At 38.2% G+C, this 20,726-nt stretch overlaps 3 protein-coding genes across 5 annotated transcripts; 2 read left to right on the top strand and 1 right to left on the bottom strand.

Moving 5' to 3' along the window:
* Window positions 1-1,876: 1,876 nt before the first annotated feature.
* On the bottom strand, window positions 1,877-5,610 carry LOC112165639 (heat stress transcription factor A-1). Of its 2 annotated transcripts, XM_040506652.1 has the most exons (3): window positions 5,079-5,221; window positions 4,574-4,686; window positions 1,877-3,446 (listed from the first exon to the last, which is right to left on the bottom strand). In XM_040506652.1, the coding sequence occupies exons 2-3, from the start codon at window positions 4,595-4,597 to the stop codon at window positions 2,193-2,195; spliced, it is 1,278 nt and encodes a 425-aa protein (XP_040362586.1). In that variant the 5' UTR covers window positions 4,598-4,686; window positions 5,079-5,221; the 3' UTR covers window positions 1,877-2,192. The 2 variants fall into 2 exon arrangements, with proteins under 2 accessions (XP_040362586.1, XP_024158000.1); XM_024302232.2 differs by lacking the exons at window positions 4,574-4,686; window positions 5,079-5,221 and adding an exon at window positions 5,238-5,610.
* Window positions 5,611-6,694: 1,084 nt separating this feature from the next.
* Window positions 6,695-14,368, top strand: LOC112202816 (translation initiation factor IF-2, chloroplastic). The gene is made up of 12 exons (XM_024343832.2): window positions 6,695-8,816; window positions 8,969-9,001; window positions 9,244-9,357; window positions 9,510-9,659; window positions 9,801-9,899; window positions 9,992-10,054; window positions 10,271-10,426; window positions 10,563-10,628; window positions 11,394-11,630; window positions 12,468-12,743; window positions 12,884-13,072; window positions 13,827-14,368. Exons 1-12 carry the CDS (start codon window positions 7,272-7,274, stop codon window positions 13,986-13,988), a joined length of 3,090 nt encoding a protein of 1,029 aa, XP_024199600.1. The 5' UTR covers window positions 6,695-7,271; the 3' UTR covers window positions 13,989-14,368.
* Window positions 14,369-14,713: 345 nt separating this feature from the next.
* Window positions 14,714-20,436, top strand: LOC112201366 (kinesin-like protein KIN-14Q). 2 transcript variants are annotated; one of them, XM_040519483.1, is made up of 16 exons: window positions 14,714-14,972; window positions 15,076-15,150; window positions 15,340-15,423; window positions 15,535-15,911; window positions 15,994-16,210; window positions 16,287-16,363; window positions 16,462-16,561; window positions 16,647-16,745; window positions 16,828-17,004; window positions 17,105-17,390; window positions 17,876-18,037; window positions 18,136-18,351; window positions 18,445-18,482; window positions 18,661-18,824; window positions 18,925-19,050; window positions 19,134-20,436. In XM_040519483.1, the coding sequence occupies exons 1-16, from the start codon at window positions 14,900-14,902 to the stop codon at window positions 19,983-19,985; spliced, it is 3,123 nt and encodes a 1,040-aa protein (XP_040375417.1). In that variant the 5' UTR covers window positions 14,714-14,899; the 3' UTR covers window positions 19,986-20,436. The 2 variants fall into 2 exon arrangements, with proteins under 2 accessions (XP_040375417.1, XP_024198019.1); XM_024342251.2 differs by having other exon boundaries at window positions 16,000-16,210.
* Window positions 20,437-20,726: the final 290 nt, after the last annotated feature.

Raw genomic sequence — 20,726 nt, forward strand, 5'->3', positions numbered from 1 at the left:
GGAGGCTCACCTCCACACTTACATTATTCGGTAAAAACGTATATATTGAGAGAACGTAAGATATAAATTCTATCAGTCAGAACTGATAAATAAATTTTTATCAATACAAACTAAGAGGCAAGAAAGTACTCTCTCTAATCAAAAATGATAAACACTATTTCGGACAATGAATTTTTTTTTTTCCCCCTTGTTACATGTGTATCACACAATTGATAGAGAATTTCAAAAACAATCAACTCCATCAGCAGCATAATAGTCCTCTTCTTTATTTACTAGAGACACGACTTCTCTACAATTAGACTCAATGATCAGAGGGAAGAAAGAACAATGCAAATTCCAGACATGTATTAATAGCAAAGAGCTCAGTTTCCAAGATGAAGATATAACATTCCTATTGCTCAGCAACCGCTCTCGTTACGAGTCCCTCATGATTGCAAACAACGCCACCGACTCCCTGCTTGGTGCCTTAGTTTTACCATTTACCGTAGCTCCATCCACATTAAGTTTGTAATAATCCACTAGTGGAGGCGGTCAAATTCCTTGTGGACTTCTATTTGTGGCAGAGGATACATGATGGTCATGGTGAAAGCTACTAACTCTCAAAATCTCTCTCCGACTCTAGTCACAAACAAAAAATCCCTAATAAACCACATAATCAAGGCTCTATAATAATAGTTCAGAAGAGATTTTAATCGGTTTAATCTATACAATCGAAACAATATAATAATAGAATTATCAATAAAAAAATTTCTTGAATATCAACTAACAAAGAAGAGAAAAGAATTGAAAAAGTTGGAATTGAATTCTCTTTGTAAGTTTTTGTGTTTTAGCAGCAAGTAAAATGAGAATAACCTAAACCATAGAAATGCGGTTATAGAAGAGCAATACAAGCGTCACATTACACCTTGAGTGAGAATTCGTCCCTTTTATTTTATTTTATTTATTTGAACGGGAGGCTTTTAACAACAAATAAGTAATCAACAAATATGCATCTCTTTTATTTTATTTTTTCAAAGAGAAACTTTAAACCAATGAATAATTCATGGAAAATGTGCTTTATTTTCGAACTGTTGGTGACTTTTACTGACAAGACATTTATTGCTAGGAATTTTTTTTTTTAAAATTTCGTGCCGAATTATACAACGCAATGACGCATGATATGCTTTCACTTCTAGCCATTGCTTCTCTATCAACCACTTCCATCCTCTCGTTCACAGGTTTTTTCTATAAATTTGTTTCCTTGGTGTTTTATTGCTCAATTTATCAACTTGATTGGAGGCCAGAGCTATCTGTTACTTTATGATATGCTCACAATAGTGTTTGGCAACAGAAATAACAGTGAGAGGTTAGGACTTCTTTTGGTGATGCAAACACAAGCACAAACACAAGCAGTCGATAAATTCGTTGCCGCTCAAATATGCCAAGAACAAAAAAATCCACACCAACAGTCGACAACTTGCTTTGGCCACTTTCAAGATGTTAATTTCTGCTATGTTATTAACCAAAAAATCGCAGAAGTTTCTACCATATCCTAAATGCTTCATGTAAACAAGCAAAAAACGAAAACATTAAACCAAGACAGATTTCATAAACCACCTCATAACTCATAAGGAGTATATATATGTACGATTACCAGCCTTTCTCTAACCCCAATTCCTAGTGACAACAGAAACCATAAGGTCTTGGTCAACATATAGCAAATCCTAGCTGATTGAAAAGCTTTGTCTGCACACCAGTACATAACCGATAACTGTGCATGAACCATGAAAATTTGCCTAATTGGGAACCCAAGAATTGAAAGAAAGATATTCTGCAGCTCAGAAACTTTAAATTGCATCCACTTTATGAAAACAGTGAGGGGGAACCAGGCCATATATTTAACAACAATTAACATCATGCCAACCCATGAAGTTGAAAATACAATATCGTCTAGCATGTTTATATTTTGCATGTTAATGAGTAATAACAAGTATTTTTATTACATACATTTGAGGCAAGGGTGAGGTGAGAAGGTAGTACTGGGGCAAAAATTGTCAATTCAAGGGTACATATGTTCTTAATCTTCTGGACATTGCAAGATTAAGATTTGAGGGATGTTGACTATAAAATTCTTCTAATGGTAAGTAGCAGATTAGATATACCTCTTGATGGCAAGAAACATATATATACAACTGGAAACTGGAAAGACAAGGTCAACCAATCATGCCCTCAAGCCCTGTTTGCTGAGGAGCAATTGGACTTATATGTTGAATCTTGTCCCATCCATTTCCCTTCCCTGACTGCATCTCCTGATCCTTGGTCACCCCAACAACTGAACTCAAATCAATTTCATCTGTGTCAAAAAACTTATCCCAGAAGACATCATTAATTCCCGGAAGGTTAGGCTCTCCATCTTGCGAGACATCTGCATCAGGATTGATCTCAGGAGAAAAGACCTCAGTTTTTGTAGGCATTGCCTGATCCAAAACTGACACATCCATGTACTCTGTATTCACCGTCTCAGAGGGCATAAAGTTTGCATTAGGGATCTCCACAGTGCTTGGTGGGGCAATACCTTGCATTGCAGTTAGTTCAGGCAAAACTGTATCTTCTTGAAGATTGTAGATGTTCTCTTCTGAAATTTGAGTTGCTGTAACACAGTCAGTAGCCACAGAAGGGGAAGGCTGGACCTGAGAAGTAGCTCTAGAATGACAAGTGACAGGAAATCCAGATTCTGCTGTCATATAAGTCGGTGAAACCTCTGAAAGGGTGACTCCCAAATTCCGGCTACAGTTCCTACTGTCTAATACATTGGAAGAAGGAACATTGTCAATCAGAAAAGCATCAGGATTGTTCATTGACGGTTCCCGCCTAGGAGATATATTCATCTTCATAATCTGCCGTAGCATTGCTTTTGCTGCTTCATTCATTGAAGGCTGGTATTTCACAATTTGTCCATCCAGAGTTTTACTGCTAAGCTTCCCCACCAAAATTTCGTCTTCTTGCCTCGGAAGTCTCCTTTTCTTGTTGCTTCCAGTGATGCGCCTGTTGCTCTCATTCTGATGCTGTACAAGCTGGGATAAAAAGCCAGGACTATGCATAGCCTTTGCAAGAAATGACATCATTTGCTTCTGCCGCTGTTCCATTCCCTGCACACGTTGACCAACATTCTGTAATTGGTTATCTGTTGCTTGCTGCTCCTGCCTCAAACTAATAAGTTCCTGCATAAGAGTGTTCTTGTCCCTTTTAAGCCTTTCAACCTCCTCCTCCAGTCCAAGTTTTCCCACCTCTACGCATGCAGCAACTTGGGAGCTCTTTACTTTAGGTGCTGGTACTGGTGCTGATTGTTGATGACTCTGTACATTAACTGGCTTTCGCCTATTGACAGTCTTCAAAAGATGTTTCTGACCTCTTAGAAACCCTTCATTTGCGAATTCCCATCGGTCTGGATGAACTTTTCTAAAACCCTGCAAAAATTAAAAGCAACACCATAAATTATTATACAAACAGAGATAATTAATTTTCATTGGGAGCACAAAACAAAGAAACAAATTTCTCATATCATGACTGTTTCGGGCAATAGACACTATTCTCATAGTAATAATTGTTGTATTCAACCTCCAACAGTCATAAGCTGGAGATGAACTATTAGCTTTTGCCTTCTTCTTTACTCTTCTTATTCCTTTCTTTCCAGTAACCACAAATCAAAAGCCCCTTTTTTTAATAGTAATAAACAAGGATAGGCGACCGGGTAAATAAAACAGAGCTCACTGACATTTGCCTCAAAAAGAAGATATTTCAGGCATCACATTCTTTTAATAAAGAAAGACATCATATTCTCTAAATTACTTTTTATAGAGAGTATTTCCCAGTCGCAAGATCACCAAATCATTTAGGATTGGAACAATAGTTTAGTAAATTTTATAATAACAGTCACAAATTCCAGAGGAAGTAACATTAGAACAACCCTAAGACATCATAGTCTCTTAATTACTTTTTATAGAGAGTATTTACCAGTCGCATGATCACCAAATCATTTAGGATTGGAACAATAGTTTAGTAAATTTTATGATAACAGTCACAAATTCCAGAGGAAGTACCATTAAAACAGCCATTCACATAACAAAAGAGAACAGAGCCATTGTTTCCAGCCACTACTAGTGCTATAATGTTCATCAAACCTAAAAATCCGAGCTAACAGCAGAAGAAAAAACTATAACATGATCTCAAATAGACCTGAAGACAAAACAATTAATACCTAATGTCAGCTGCTAAATTTTAGTTTCCCTTTCAACCACATAAGCAAGTAGGAGGTCATGACTGTACTGCATAAATACTTATGTATGTATATATAGAGGTTACTCCATTAAAAATTATCATTCCATGGATTTAATTTATGACTATGCTTATTCAAACACATCAATAATACAACTGCAAAAACAAAATGGCCTAGCTTCACCTCTTATATCGTTCTAAAATAAAAAAAACCCAAGTATTGTCACACAGTTTCTCTATCGTATATGAATTTCAAGGGATGGAAGGGTTAGTTTCGCAACCTTAATCTAGGATGTAAGAGAAGAGGAAAGGAACAAACCTCACATGTAAGATACCTGTTCATTGAAATATTACATGGCGCTAGTTTTTCTATTAACAATGCTCATAAGTAATTACCAAAACCGGAACACTACTTGATACCTGTCATCTGTAAGAGTTCAGACAACATGATTACTACATCTAGTGTAATCACCAACTACAAACCAACTAGCTCCAGATGAAAAAACCTCAAGCTACCAAAAGGTGAGAAGATGAGATTTTATTGCCAAAAAAAAAAAGATGAAATTTTGAGGCTTAAGAAACGGTGACATGCAAATCATTTCGAATTTCATTGGAATTCACTTAAAAAATTATTGGACATTATTATACCAAATCTGCAAATGTCAAAGCAAATTTTTTTAGTGAAAAAGAAAAAGATTGTATTTAATGGAGGAGCGTTTCATTTAGACTCGAAATTGTAGAACCATGAGCAACAGTGATCATCAGACTCGAAATTTAAATCTTTTCTGAAATGAATGACCTTGAATCCAATTCTTTAACTCTTATCAACTTTTCACAAAAACCTAAACCGCATATTGATCCTGCATAACAAACCCCCAAATTGAATTTTCACCACATAAAGCACCGATCTTTCATCCAAACACCGATCAAGAAAACTCAAACAAGATCAAAATGGGAAAGAAGGGAGGAAAGGGGAAACCCACATAAGTATTGAGCTGGCGGACGAAGCTGGAGAAGTTGTTGTGCTTGAAGAACTTGGGCAACAGGTCCCGGGCGAACTGGGCGTCGTTCCAAACGACGAAACTGTTGTTGGCGTCGGTCCATGAGACCAAGTAGTCGGTGGAGGGGTCGTCGACCATGTCGTAGGTCTTGTTCAGAAACGGCGGGATGCTCGTCGCCGAGTTGATCATCGTCGCCGCGTCTTCCATGGTTGAATCGGAATTGGGGGTTTTAGAGAGAGAGAGAGAGAGAGAGAGAGAGTGGGGGGTTTGCAGTGAGGAGTGAAGACCTAGATTGCAGGGTTGATGATGAGTCAATAGAGGGGGAGAGAGAGAGAGAGAGAGAGAGAGAGTAAAAGAGCGAAGGGTGGCAGGGTTGGAAATACACACCTCCACACTTAAATACTTTTCGGCCTAAAACTAAATTGAAAACTATCCAGTTTTTTTTTTTGGGTAAGGTAATAAGAAATCCAATTCTAGATTTACATAGGTGAACTTACCTTTTTTTTTTCCATAGAGACGAGATGTTTTATTGATTCTTTTACTTTTATTACGGAACAACTATTGTTGCGATGAGGTTAATTTCGAGGTGGGGTGAAATTGAAATGACGAATGATGATTTCTTTTCCACGAGCCATTCAATCAAGAGGATCATCATTGACCTTTCAAATAACATCGATTTTTAGAGCTTATTTCCAGCTTTGATCTATATTGCTGCGGTCTGTTTTCTAATCAGTACCAGAGTAATCGAACTATTAATTCTACTTGTTGATACACATAAATGAACAAGTAATCATTATGAGTTTAGGTTGGATTGAAAATATCGATGAGACAATGCACAATAAGTCTATGGACACTAAATTAACAGATACTTGCGATAAGAACAATACCAATAACTGCGATGATGTTAGTTTTAGAAAACTTGCTTCTTGTACGAATCACATGATTATAGCACACTTAAAACCATCATCCGTCTCATTGCCATATCACATTTTGCCACAATTTCATTAGATCAGATTTTTACTACGGAAAATTGGTTAGAGGCATGTAAACATTTTTTTTTTGAAAAGAGGTTTGGAATCCAATCAAGCTAGGAGACTCATCCCCACACTCATATTATTATTTATTTCATTACATCGCATAAGAGGGGACGTAATATCTGAACCCCTAGCGCTCATATGGCATGTAAACATTTTTAAGATGACCAGATAATGATCTTTCCTTATATTCCTAAGAGCAATTAGTGTTGTAATAATATATATATATATATATTTTTTAATAAAAGTCCTTCTGTATAACAGTAACATTTTTCAATAATTAAAAAATATGTTCAAGGTAAAAATGAGTAATTCATTGACTGATAGTTACTCACGAAGATGAGTAATTTGATCGTGTTTCACACAGGGAATCTCCAACACAAATCCCAGCAGCGTTGTGGAAGCTGCCAAAAACCCAACCCAATTGCGTCGCCCACACTCTGCGTCAAAATGATATTATGCTCACCTTCACCACCACTGCAAATAAAACGCCCATAATTCATGATTTTACAAAAACCTTGCCTTATCGCCAATGTAATTTGACAGGCACACAACCAGCCACATATTCTTTCAAATTTCGTACCCCAAATTTGTTTTTGGCCTTTTAGCTTTTAGCTTCTTTCCACCTCCACTATTATCCCCAACCTTCATCACCACAATCTCTCTTCCCACTTCACACACACTCTGTCTCTCCCAGCTCAACAATCCCCAAGTTTTGGAATTCCCACTACAGTTGAGAGGTAAAGTTGCCGTCTTTATCTCGAAAGTGTTAGAATTTGGGGTTCTGGGTTTCCATTTTTCTGTGTTTATCTGCTGGGAAACAGAGGTGTTGTTGTTAGTTTGTTTAATTCCAGTTCTGGGTAGCTTGAATTTGATTGAAAGTTCATTGCTTTACTTAGAAATTTACATTTTGTGTGGAGCTATAGTAGTATAGGGTGGTAGTGTAGGAAATACACATGGGCAGTTGTGTTGTGGAGTTTACATGTTCATATTAGTTGGAAGCATGCAGGGAACAATGGTTTCTTTGGCTTCCCTTGTTAGTTTGGGAAGTGTTGTTACGCTTGCGGGTTCATCCGAAAGGTCTGGCTCGCTTGTTAGGAAGGTTTCGTTGTCTAAGAGTAGTTTTAGGGGTAATAGGAGATGGCATTGTGTGAGATTGTCAGTTTGTAAATTTTCGGTCACAACAACTGATTTCGTTGCTGAGCATAGCAATGAGGTATCCCTTGATTCTAACTATAGAGGAAGTAGTAATGATGCTTCTGTTGCCAATGCTGATTTTGTACTTAAGCCGTCCCCGAAGCCAGTATTGAAGCCCTCTGAGGGGTCCAATGCTGAACCGCCCCTTTTAAGCCTTAATGCTGCTGATTGGGACGCCTCAAAAACTAGTGGGGATTCGGATGTGGAAGAGGAAGATAAGAGTAATGTGATTGAGTCACTTGGAGAGGTTTTGGAGAAGGCTGAAAAGCTAGAAGCTCCAAAAGTGGATGATTTGAGTACTAAGAAAGCCAGTAAGCCTGTAAATAGACCTGCACCTTCTAATGCAACTACTACTTCAGGAAATGCTAGACCAGTAAACTCGACAGCTAGTACCAAGGCTAAAACTTTGAAGAGTGTGTGGCGAAAAGGAGACACAGTTGCAGCTGTGCAAAAGGTTGTAAAGGAATTACCTAAGGTTAATAATACAGTTCGGAGAGAAGAACCAAAAACAGGGGGAGGGGTGAAGGTAGAGTCTACACCCGGTCCTCCTTTAAGACCTCCTCCTCCACCTTTGAGACCCCAACCAACATTACAAGCAAAGCCTTCTACAGCTCCTCCACCCACGATAAAGAAACCTGTAGTTCTGAAGGATCTTGGGGCAGCTCCAAAGTCGGCCGTGATTGATGACACTGGTTCACCCCCAAAAACTAAAGAAAGGAAGCCAATTTTGATTGACAAATTTTCTACCAAGAAGCCAGGGGTCGATTCTGTGGTTTCTCAAGCAGTTTTAGCTCCTACAAAACCAGCCAAGGGCTCTCCGCCTGGCAGATTCAAAGATGGGTTCCGGAAGAAAAATGCTCAACCTGGAGGACTACGAAGGCGGAAGGCTAATGATGAGCTCACTGATGATGAGAGTTCGGAACTCAATGTCTCTAAAGCAGCAAGGAAAGGGAGGAAGTGGAGTAAAGCAAGCAGGAAGGCGGCAAGACTCCAGGCTGCCAAAGATGCAGCTCCTGTTAAAGTAGATATTCTAGAGGTTGATGACGATGGCATGTTAATAGATGAGTTGGCCTTCAATTTGGCTATTAATGAATCCGAAATTCTCGGATCTCTGTACTCCAGGGGAATTAAGCCTGATGGGGTTCAAACTCTGAGCAAAGATATGGTGAAGATGATTTGTAAAGAGTATGATGTGGAAGTCATAGATGTTGACCCAGTAAAGGTGGAAGAAGGGGCAAGAAAGAAAGAAATACTCGATGAAGATGACCTAGACAAACTAGAAGACAGGCCTCCTGTCCTTACTATAATGGGTCATGTGGATCATGGCAAGGTAAATGGCTTTCTATCATTTTACTTGCTAGTCAATTCTTTTACATCCTTTTTTACTTTCTTAATTTCTCTTGATTATTGTATTTTATAATCTGTACTGCTAATAGGTTAATATTGCTAATTTTTTTTTTTTTTGTGTTGATCACTTGGCAGACAACTCTATTGGATTACATCCGGAAGAGCAAGGTACATGGCAGCTCAACAGTTAATTTCTTCTTTCAGTTTATTTTGCATTGAGCTTAGTGGTATATGGTTATATGGCTTTGGTGATATTGGTAATATCTAAACACTCTGGTGGTTTGAATATACACTATTTTGATTGTCATACAATACGGTATCGGTGTCCTAGACTTTGGAGCTTTGTGGGAATTGGTTCTAGCATAAAATACTGATGATTGAACTGAGGCCTGACTGGTAGATACATACAGGTTGCTGCCTCCGAGGCTGGTGGAATTACGCAAGGAATTGGGGCATACAAGGTGCTTGTGCCAGTTGATGGCAAGTTGCAATCATGTATTTTCCTTGATACTCCTGGACATGAGGTATACTCACTTTCTTGGCCCATATAGCACTCTGTTATTCCTTGATTTTCCTGGATCATATTCAGTGTTCTCTAATCCTTGACTCAGTCATGAACTGTAACTTGCTGTCACTCTTCTTTTCTTTTAGATAATATCTGTATCCACTTCTGTAGGCATTTGGAGCAATGAGAGCTCGTGGAGCAAGGGTGACAGACATAGCTATCATTGTTGTGGCTGCTGATGATGGAATCCGCCCTCAAACAAAAGAGGCCATCGCTCATGCTAAAGCTGCTGGTGTGCCGATAGTAATAGCTATAAATAAGGTATGGCAACTATAATGGCACTTTTTTCTTTTAACCTTTAATCACAATAAAAATAAGGAAGAAATAAATGCTTTGCTTGCATTGCATTGCATATGGCATCGGATTTGTTAAATCTCAACTTTTTTATTCTAATTGTACCAGATAGACAAGGATGGAGCTAATCCAGAACGAGTCATGCAAGAGCTTTCTTCTATAGGTCTAATGCCGGAGGATTGGGGTGGTGACGTCCCCATGGTCCAGGTTGTTATTTCTTGAATGGATGAATTGTACTTACATATTTTGTTTTAGGCCTTATACTTTTCTTCTGAGCCCAATCTTGTGTCTTTAAACAGATTAGTGCTCTTAAAGGGAAGAATATAGATGACCTTTTGGAAACTGTAATGCTAGTTGCAGAGGTAAGTCAGATGGGTAATGATGTTGAAACATTAGCTTTGATATGCTTCTTGCAAAATAGATGTGTAATCCTACTGTCATCATAATAGTTTGTCTTAATTTACCTTCCCGTAACCTCTAGGCTTTGTACACTTATGATCAGTATTTACAATTCACACCGCTTCCTTGCATTTTGGTTACCTCCTCCATTTATCTAACCTTTTGTATGGTTGTGTTAGTTGCAAGAGTTAAAGGCCAATCCTGATAGAAGTGCAAAAGGCACGGTTATTGAGGCCGGTCTTGATAAATCCAGAGGACCTTTAGTTACACTTATCGTGCAAAATGGAACCCTTAGAAAGGGGGACATAGTAGTTTGTGGAGAAGCCTTTGGAAAGGTTGGTTGATGAAATTGGATTTTTGATATAACTGTATGTAATGTTGCTCAAGCGGTCAATATTGATAAACTGAGTAATGTACCATTACTTTCGCATTTTGACTAAAATGAAGGACCTTTTTTTATGCCTTGGTTAGGTACGGGCTTTATTTGATGATGGTGGAAATCGTGTCAGTGAAGCTGGACCCTCTATACCAGTTCAGGTTAGTTGTTCATACTCTTATTTTGTTTTATTTTATTTTATTTTTGTTATGTTATTTCTTTTTTAGTTACCAGGTTTTCTTTGACTAGTTTTTAGCAGCGTCTTAATTCAGAATCATCAGTGGGATCTAAAGTAGGTCCAGATTTAAAATTGTTTGTTGTAATATATTAGCTAGAAATTGCTATAGGGGTTTATTTGGAGAAAAAGGACACATTTTCAAGAAAGTTACCTTATGTATACCTATATTATATGTTGAAATTTGGTTAGTTGTTTTGCATTTAAAGCATATAATAAGCCGGGGCTTATTTGTAAGCAATATAGATATGCTGTGATAGAACTGAAATGTTAATATGGGTTTTCCAGATGCTGTGATGGCTGTAGAATAATAATCTCTTGTGTAAATTTATATGGCTCTGGAGATGCTACTGCTTGTATAAGAATATGTTCATTATACTCTACTTGCCATTTTGTTGGTATTTTGAAAGCTAGACACATTTACAGTTTGGAAGATGAATGTCAAAGATTTCTCTGATCAACAAAATATATGTAAAATAACTGAAAAACAATTCATGAATTAACACAGATTTTGTCTGGTTGTTAATAAGCTTAAAAGCTTATAGGAGCAGCCATCTTATCTCATTCTAGAAGTTGCTTTGGTGCCTTAATTATTTCAAAATGTGTTTTGGCTGATGTTTTATTCTGCCATCGTTGTTGCATGATTCTTGTTTCAATACCCTGAATAACATTTTCAGTGTCTTTATTGCAGGTTATTGGATTAAATAATGTTCCTATTGCTGGTGATGAATTTGAGGTCGTGAGCTCCCTTGATATTGCACGTGAAAGGGCAGAGTCACGTGCAGAGTCATTGCGAAATGAACGCATATCAGCTAAGGCTGGCGATGGGAAGGTTACTCTTTCTTCTTTAGCTTCTGCAGTCTCGGCAGGAAAGCTGGCTGGACTTGACTTGCACCAGCTAAATGTTATTCTGAAGGTTGATCTTCAGGTATGCACATCCTTCTTATAAAGAAATTTTAGAAAGTATGTCGTTTACTCTTTTTATTCTGTTGCACTTGGACTTAAATACTGATGAGCTGAAATTTGAGATTGTCTAATTGATGACACTATATATCAGAATAAAACACAGAAGGGAGTGATCATTAATATTGAAATATCAGATATTTTCTTAAATTGTATCCTAACAAGGTACAACCTATATATTTAATATGCAGAGATATCTAGAAATGTAAATAAGGCGTGATCTGTAGAATTGGCCAAAAAAAAAAAAAAGAACAATATGTAGGATTGGTGAAAATAAATAGCTCTAGAACATTGCTAGAACAGATGTAAATAAGGCATAAAAAAATCTGCAGAATATCAAAAGTAGAGTTTTTACTTGTTAGTACTCTTTCTTGCTTAGTAGTTTGGAATCTTAGGACTAGTTGGGTATAATTGGCATAATTGTTGAGCATATAAAGACAGCATGGAAATGAAGAATTGGCATAATTGTTGAGCATCTACTGGAATATTAATTAGACATCATGAACCAAATGAGAAACAACAGCAGAGGTTCAATTTATTTTAGATGTTCATTACCGGCTTTATTTTCATTGGGAAATGGGTACACATATAGTTTGGTGATTGGCCTTTAAGTAATTGCAAATTTTATCATCTGTTCTACTTGCCATTAATCAATATTCAGTCTGGTAACTGGCCCTACCAATTCAAGTTTCACAGAACTGTTTGGATGTTTTTTCTTTCTCTTTTCTCTGTTTGGATTCAATTCTACTGCAATTACATGATGATTTTATTTATTTATTATTATTTTTTGGGTCTTGTATAGGGATCTATTGAGGCTGTCAGACAAGCCCTGCAGGTGCTCCCTCAAGATAATGTCACCTTGAAGTTTCTCATGGAAACAACAGGTGATGTAAACACCAGCGATGTTGATCTTGCTGCGGCCAGCAAAGCCATAATTTTGGGATTCAATATCAAAGCTCCAGGTTCTGTTAAAAGCTATGCTGAAAACAAGGGTGTGGAGATTCGGCTATATAAAGTTATCTATGACCTTATTGATGATGTACGAAATGCAATGGAAGGACTCCTACAGCCTGTTGAGGTATGTATGAACTTAAACACCAGATCTCTTGAGTTTGTTTAAGGCATTGGCTCTTGGGGCACACTGCTTATGCTGTAATATTGTTTGAAATGTCTAGATTGAAATTTTGGACTGACATTATGACTTGTGTGTATTGATAGGAACAAGTAACAATTGGTTCTGCAGAAGTCCGAGCCATATTCAGCAGTGGCAGTGGACGTGTTGCTGGTTGTATGGTAAATGAAGGAAAAGTTGTTAAAGGCTGTGGCATTCAGGTCATTCGAAGGGGAAAAGTAGTTCATGTTGGTGTTCTTGATTCTTTAAAACGGGTTAAGGAAGTCGTGAAAGAGGTATTATATCCTAGCCTGCATTTACTTATATGAGCCACTTTGTAGAATTTATGGTAAATTGCAAAAGTGGGAGCAACCTAGCACATTGGTAATATAAATTAAATATACACCCTTATATATTTGCATGTTTTTAGTGAATATAGAACACCCACATGATCTCAGGGCATTATTTCATTCTTTATGGCAGACTAAGAATTATATTGAGCCTGTTGCCTTTCTTGCATGTTCTGTACTTCTGAAGCCAGTCTGGGTTTTAAATCCCTTTGCGGTGTGCAAATAGATGAATCATAGAAACTACGTCTTCAGTTGCCTTCTTGCTTTATATAGCAATTGTCTTCTTAGTTACGTCAGATACTGCAAGATGAAGATATGATATAAGGTTTAGGTGTGTCTTCCTTGCCATTATGGGATAAATGGCTAAGTTATTATGTAGTTATAGTATGGAAGTTAAAGAATGCATTTCCATTGCGACTTATGAAAACTAGATATTAATTTTGATTAAGGTATTAGACTACTACATTCCATTAAATGTGATAAGATATAGAAGCTTTGTTGGTAGATCTAGGCTTCAATTTTGTTCCTGGCACAATGACTGGTTTCAGCCTCTTTGAAAGAGGATCAATTTTATTTTTGCACATCTTAAATTGACCTCATGCTGTTGTGGTGACTATCTATTCTCAGCTTTCTATCAGTTTTGGCATGCTTTTATTTGTCTTCTGTTTCACAATAAGCTGTACTTTCTCCTCTTTACTAGGTAAATGCTGGACTAGAGTGTGGAATTGGGGTGGAAGACTATGACGATTTTGAGGAGGGAGACATACTCGAGGCCTTCAACACAGTCCAAAAGAAGCGGACACTTGAAGAGGCGTCTGCTTCCATGGCAGCTGCAGTGGAAGGAACAGGAGTCGAATACTAGAGAGGTGTGTGTAGTTGCAAATGAAGCCCTTACGTGCATGTTCTGGTGGAATGAAAATATGTTTTGATCTCAATCAGGCATGAGGAATAGCACCATCTGCTCAGTGCTTTGACATAATGCTCAGCAGGTCTCAATCGGTTAGCTCCCACATGCTCCATTTATTTCGAGTGTGGGCTGCTAAGGATGTCCTGTGCTCGCCATGAATGTACCAAAGTTGTATGCTATACACTGTATATAACAACTTTACACTATAGCTTTCAGCTTCTTTTGTAAAGAGAGGACATTCGTTCAAATTCCTTATAGTTCCAATGTGGAGAGATCACTTGTAACAGATACATTCAATTTGAAAAAAGTTACCAATTTTTTTTGTGATGCTCTAACTTGGATGCATCATCTTAGTCGACGTCGGATCGGTTTTAGACTGAATTTGGTCCGTCTCGTACACGTTAACAGATAAAATCTGCACAGCCATGTTTTGCCAAAGATGTGTGATACAAGTCCAGCAATAGACTAGGAATCTGAAGAGTTCTAAGCCTTGCTTGCCAGAATGCTAGTGCATGCTTTGCCCAACAATTATAGATAATGACTAATTATTAGCTGCTTAAAATCAAATAGTATGACTTAAAATCGATCCGACGTGGCAGCATCTACAGTGTCCAGAAAGGCGATGACAGATGTGCCCGGTCAAAAACTTTCAAAATTCGAAAAAACAGCCTAACGGTCATAAGTGTCCGAAAACGCAGATTGAATCCCCAAACGAAATTAAAGCTTTTACCTTTCTCTTCTCTGTAAAAAGATTCAAAAGCAACGTTCTTCCTTTTTGGGGTTTCCTCTTTCTTAGAGTGTGATCATTATCCCAGTCTTCAATTCTCACTCGAATTCAAAAAACACAGTCCTCGCTATTTATCCAAATGGATTACGACCCTCTTCTCCTAACCGACGTCTCTCGCCAGCAAAACACCTCCATTTCCACTCACTCCGACTGTAACCCCACTCTTAAACCCTCTTCTTCGTCAACAATCAAAACTACCCAAGATTTAATTTCCTTGAATTCGTTCTCTGATTTGTTGGTTTCTTACTTTTGTAGACTCGGTACTGTGCTCGAAATTGAAAAGCTTGACCATGGTGGATCCCGATTCTTCTTGCTCTGATGCAAATGAAGGTAATTTCGAGAACACCCCCTTTTGTTTTTTAGGGTTTTTTTCTGTAAAGCTTTGGTCTTTTTCTTCTTTGGGACCTAATTTTGAAAATTGAATCACATTGCGTGTTACCCAATTGATCTAATTTAAGGTTAATTAAGTCAAGAATATGGAACCCATTTATTTGAATTTTCTGATTTCTGTCCGTGTAGATTTTGCTCGGGAAAATTGTTATAGCCCAGAAGTTATTAGCACTACAAAATTCAGGGATGCAGTTGCAAATGACGTTCTTGATGGTAAACTAGACTAGTATTTTTTTTTTCCTTTGTTTTGTGATGAAATTGGCCCGAAGTCTTTGATTTGAGTTCAGGGTTTTCAAGAATTTGATGTATTTTGATACATTTCAGGCCCGGCCATGATAGGATTTTCACTTACATCTCCTGATTTGGTTATGTGTGCCGGGTCACCGGATATACCCCGAACCAGCTGTGCGGAGTCCCCTGAGTTCTTGGAGAGTCGATGCCATCAGAAGCTGGATACTTCGATGGAGCTCTCTTTCGAGAATGGAATCGATGCGTCTCAAGTTAAGGATACTAATAGGACCCCAACTGTGAAGTTCTCAACCACGTTGTGCGAAACCTATAAGGAGGATTTGTCTCCTGAAGCTTCATTTGAGCTTCTTCCGCCTACGGTGATTGAGGACAAGTCGAAGGAAGGTCCCCTTCTTGATGTAAACAACAATGTAGGTTCTGCAGATGGCTTCCTGGGCGGTGAATCACCTAAAGTAAAGCTTCTTCTTAGATTCAGCTCATTTTAGTTTGTTAGAAAACAAATCGACAAGTTATATTTTTGTGCAACCTATTTCGTGGCAGGATGATGGCAATGCCATGTGTGAAGGAGACTATCAGAAGTTGCTAATCGGTTATGAGAACCAGAGAAAGGAATTAGCAGAGATGAGGAGTGCATTCGAGGAGCTCAAAAAGCAGAACCAATCCAAGAATAATGAATGCCGAGAAGCATGGAAGTCTTTAAAGGACCTCCAAAATGAACTCATGCGCAAGTCGATGCATGTTGGATCTTTGGGTATGGTACTGATATCCTGAACCTCTTAAAAATTTGACCATTTGTCAAATTGGTAATTGATGCTGGTCTGTTGCAGCTTTTGCCATCGAGGGACAGGTGAAAGAGAAAAGCAAGTGGTTTGCATCATTGAGAGATTTGACAAGAAAACTTAAGGTATCAATTTGGAAAATGAAATTAAGATGTATATGGATCCCTAATGATGTGATTAGATTATGAAGATGGAAACTGGTCTGAAATTTTTCATTTTATAGATTATGAAGATGGACCACATTAAGCTATCAGAGGAGGCATTGGCTTATAAGAACTGTCTTGCAAATATGAACGAGATGAGGTCTACCATTCATTCCGCTTGTAAGTGAAACGTGCTCATGTTATCAATCTTTTGAGATATAATATCAGTTTTTGCTTTTTTGACACTGCCTTTTTATCCCAACAGTAAATCAGCAAGTAAGTTTGCATAATGATCTGAAGACAAAGTTTATTGAAGGGGCCAAAGAACGTAAAGAACTCTACAACAAGGTGTTAGAGTTGAAAGGTTAGGTGTATGTTGTTTTATAGAGGTCCAAGCAATTGTGATACTAAAGAGGGTTTCTGACGTCAGTTTTGCTCTCTTGTAGGAAACATAAGGGTCTTTTGCAGGTGTAGGCCTCTAAACACTGAGGAAGTTTCAGCAGGAGCTTCAATGGCTATTGACTTTGAATCTGAGAAAGAAGGTGAGCTTGCTGTCAAGTCAAATGGGGTTACAAGAAGGACCTTTAAGTTTGATGCAGTATTCGGCCCTCAAGCAGACCAAGGTACAAGCACAATATGATGCAGCAAGTTTTCTGTTGGTTATCTACTGAACTGCAAAAAGCACCTTTGAATAACATACATCCTTTTTGTTTGTCATATCAGCTGATGTCTTCGAAGACACAGCTCCATTTGCAACCTCAGTTCTAGATGGGTACAATGTCTGCATATTTGCTTACGGGCAGACTGGAAGTGGAAAAACCTTTACAATGGAGGGAACGGAAGAAGCTCGGGGAGTCAATTTTAGGACTCTTGAGCAACTGTTTCGTATAATAAAAGAGCGAGAAAAGTTGCATAGATATGATGTGTCTGTTAGTGTTTTAGAAGTGTACAACGAGCAAATACGGGATCTACTTGTTCCAGGGAATCAGCCAGGAGCAACTGCCAAAAGGTCCAAGAGATCCTTAACCATTTCTCTTATTTTTCGGTTTTTCCCCCTTCGTGAATATGTTGAAAGTTCTGTATGATCTTGCTTGTATCTTACTATATGGCGATAATCTTGTATGTTTCTTGATATATGGGTTCTCTTATCTCCATGTTTAGATGGAAAGTCATTTACCTATTCAGACATTGCATCTATTTTTCATGAATTGCCACCTGTTTAGCTGGCAGTTAGAATAGAACAGCCTCTCATTTCTGTATCTCGAAGTTGAAATCTTTTCTGTTACTGTTGTATAACTCTCCTTTCAAAATGTGAAGATAGTGTTATATGTGATATCCATTTTTTCTCCGTACTTGTTGCTACATTTTCATTTCTAACAATTCACCAATCTGTTGGGTACTCTTGATGAGCCACGTCTTTTCAGTACTATGAAGGACAACAAGTGAGGTGAATTCCAAGATAATGGTATCTAACAATACTGCAATATTTTGTAGGCTTGAAATTAGACAAGCTGGAGAAGGGACACATCATGTTCCAGGACTTGTTGAGGCACATGTGAAAAACATGAATGAAGTCTGGGAAGTTCTCCAAACTGGCAGTAATGCAAGGGCTGTTGGCTCAACCAATGCCAATGAGCATAGCAGCCGGTCGCACTGGTCTGTTTATCTTGTTTACAACTTATACATTTATGTTTCACAGAATGTGGTTGAATGACAGATCGCTAAATGTTAGTTTGGTATTCTTATTAATGCAGCATACACTGTGTAATGGTGAAGGGGGAGAACTTGTTGAATGGGGAATGCACAAGAAGCAAGCTCTGGTTGGTGGATCTAGCAGGGAGTGAGCGTATAGCAAAGACAGAGGTGCAAGGAGAACGACTCAAGGAAACTCAAAATATCAATAGATCTCTATCTGCACTAGGTGATGTCATATCTGCACTTGCAACTAAAACCTCACACATACCCTTCAGGTATATAAGTAACAATTAGTTCCTGATTTAAATACTGTCAATGTGCCTATGCATCTAGTGGTAACCTTCTTCCAAATCATGTGTCATGTGCAGGAACTCCAAGCTAACCCACTTGCTTCAAGACTCTCTAGGTAATTCATTGGAGTCATAGAAGAAGTCAACCCATGATTCACCACTACTTATTCTCATTTGTTTAATATTCCAAGTTCATATACTATTTCATTTCTTTTGGGATGAAATTAAATTCAACTATATATAGGGTGGAGGCATAAAACTGTAAAACTAATGGAACATCCGTCTTTGTTTTAGGTGGAGACTCCAAGACGCTTATGTTTCTTCAAATTAGTCCTAATGAAAATGACTTGAGTGAGACCCTTTGCTCACTGAACTTTGCGAGTAGAGTTAGAGGGATAGAGTTGGGTCCTGCAAAGAGACAAATGGACACTTCTGAACTTTTAAGATACAAACAGATGGTAAATTACTTGTGCTCTTGTAGCAACTGCACATTCATTATTCTTGCGGTTGAAATTTATCTATTTCATTTCTAACAATCTTGAACCTTCTGTTTGCTAGTTTGAGAAAACAAAGCTAGACATCAAGAGCAAAGATGTACAGATAAGGAAGATGGAGGAAACAGTCCATGGGTTAGAACTGAAGATAAGAGAGAGAGACCTGAAAAATAAATGCCTGCAAGACAAGGTATTGTGCAGCAACTCGGTTCCCTACTGTATCTTACATATAACTAAAGGAACATTTAGGTACTATTTTAATTTGTGTGTCAGGTGAAAGAATTGGAATCACAACTTTTAATTGAGAGAAAGCTAGCACGTCAGCATGTGGACACAAAAATAGCCGAGCAGCACCTGCAGCAACTGAAACATCAACAAGACGAGCAAACTACTGCACTTGCAAGACCACCTCTAACAAACCGACCATTAACAACTCACAAGATTCTCAATGAGACAGCCATTAATACATTGGGGAAGGACCAAGTAAACCCCACGCAACAACTAACTGAGAAGGCCAACAACAAAATTCCAGTACCTACAATGGATGGTTTTGTCAAGTATATTGATCCTATAGAGAAAGAAAACAACCCCGACATGGCTGAACAATTTGTTCTACCAAAGAGAACTGGAAGAGCCTCTATCTGCCCAACAGTTCAGCGGATTCCTGCTACATCTGCTCCAAGACGCAACTCTCTAATTCCACTCCCTACTGTACCAAACCGCCTCCAATCCCCAATGCCTGTATTATCATTAGCACCAATATCAGCATACCATGCTGATAAGAAAGCTGAAATGGATTATGTGTCTGAAATTGACTGCTTGTCTGAACAGACACCATGTAGTAGTCCTAAAGTTACCAGAACTGGTGGCAAGAAGTTCAACAGCATACTGAGACGGAGCATCCAAAAGAAAGCTCAGATGAAGTCCCCAATGCCGCCACACATGAGAAAAGGTGTGAATGTAGGGATGGAGAAGGTTAGAGTATCTATTGGAAGTCGAGGCAGGATGCCACACAGGGTGTTACTTGGAAATGGTAGAAGGGCAGGTACTAAAGAAGGTCAGAAGCAGATTAGGGAAAAGGAGAGGGGGTGGAACATTGGTACAGCAGGGAGAAATGCTATTTAAAAGCGTAATGGTGATGGCCTGTATGTAGTATGTTCAGCTATGGTCATCATAAAGGCTATGTTCTTGTAGCCTCAGGCATGCAACATGAGAGGTTTTATTCTTTGTTGATGCTAACAATTAATTTGTTTACTTCTCATATTTAATGGATCTGCTCATGTACAGAACTACAAATTCAGTTTGCAATGGTATGTGCTTTTGTGTGATATTTGAGAGTTCATTTACATAAAGTTGTATTATTTGATTCAGTTTGGATTGGCATATCTGAGGCAGCAACATTGCATGATGCATGTTTGTTTCAGATCTGGTGATGTTGATGAGGGAGAACAGAGACTGTTTTGGGGAAACATGAACTAAGCAAAATAAAAACTGCTGTACATGAGCCCGGACGAGAAAACCACCCTCTCTCGCAAACAATCAATTAATCTAGATCTTGTCGGAGGAGGAAGGGAGGACGAAGGAGGATGGATGAGGTTTTTTCATTTTTAGAGAAATGGCACTCTCTCTCTCTAGAAGAACTAGTTAACTATAGAACCTCGTACTTTAATGGCACAACATATGAGGTCAAGTCTTATATTTTTTGTTTGGTGAAATGTGAGTTTAGATATAGTTTGTCATGTTAAAAGCTCTGCATGAAATTTTCAATTCAACCGTACTATAGTTAGTTAGGAAGAGGTACGTTGAGGATGGATCTTATTAGCTGTGCAAAGTAATTATATCTGATGTAAAGGAGCATCTCTAATA

This window comes from Rosa chinensis, chromosome 5, assembly GCF_002994745.2.
Source record: "Rosa chinensis cultivar Old Blush chromosome 5, RchiOBHm-V2, whole genome shotgun sequence".
In the NCBI taxonomy this organism is placed as follows: Eukaryota; Viridiplantae; Streptophyta; class Magnoliopsida; order Rosales; family Rosaceae; genus Rosa; species Rosa chinensis.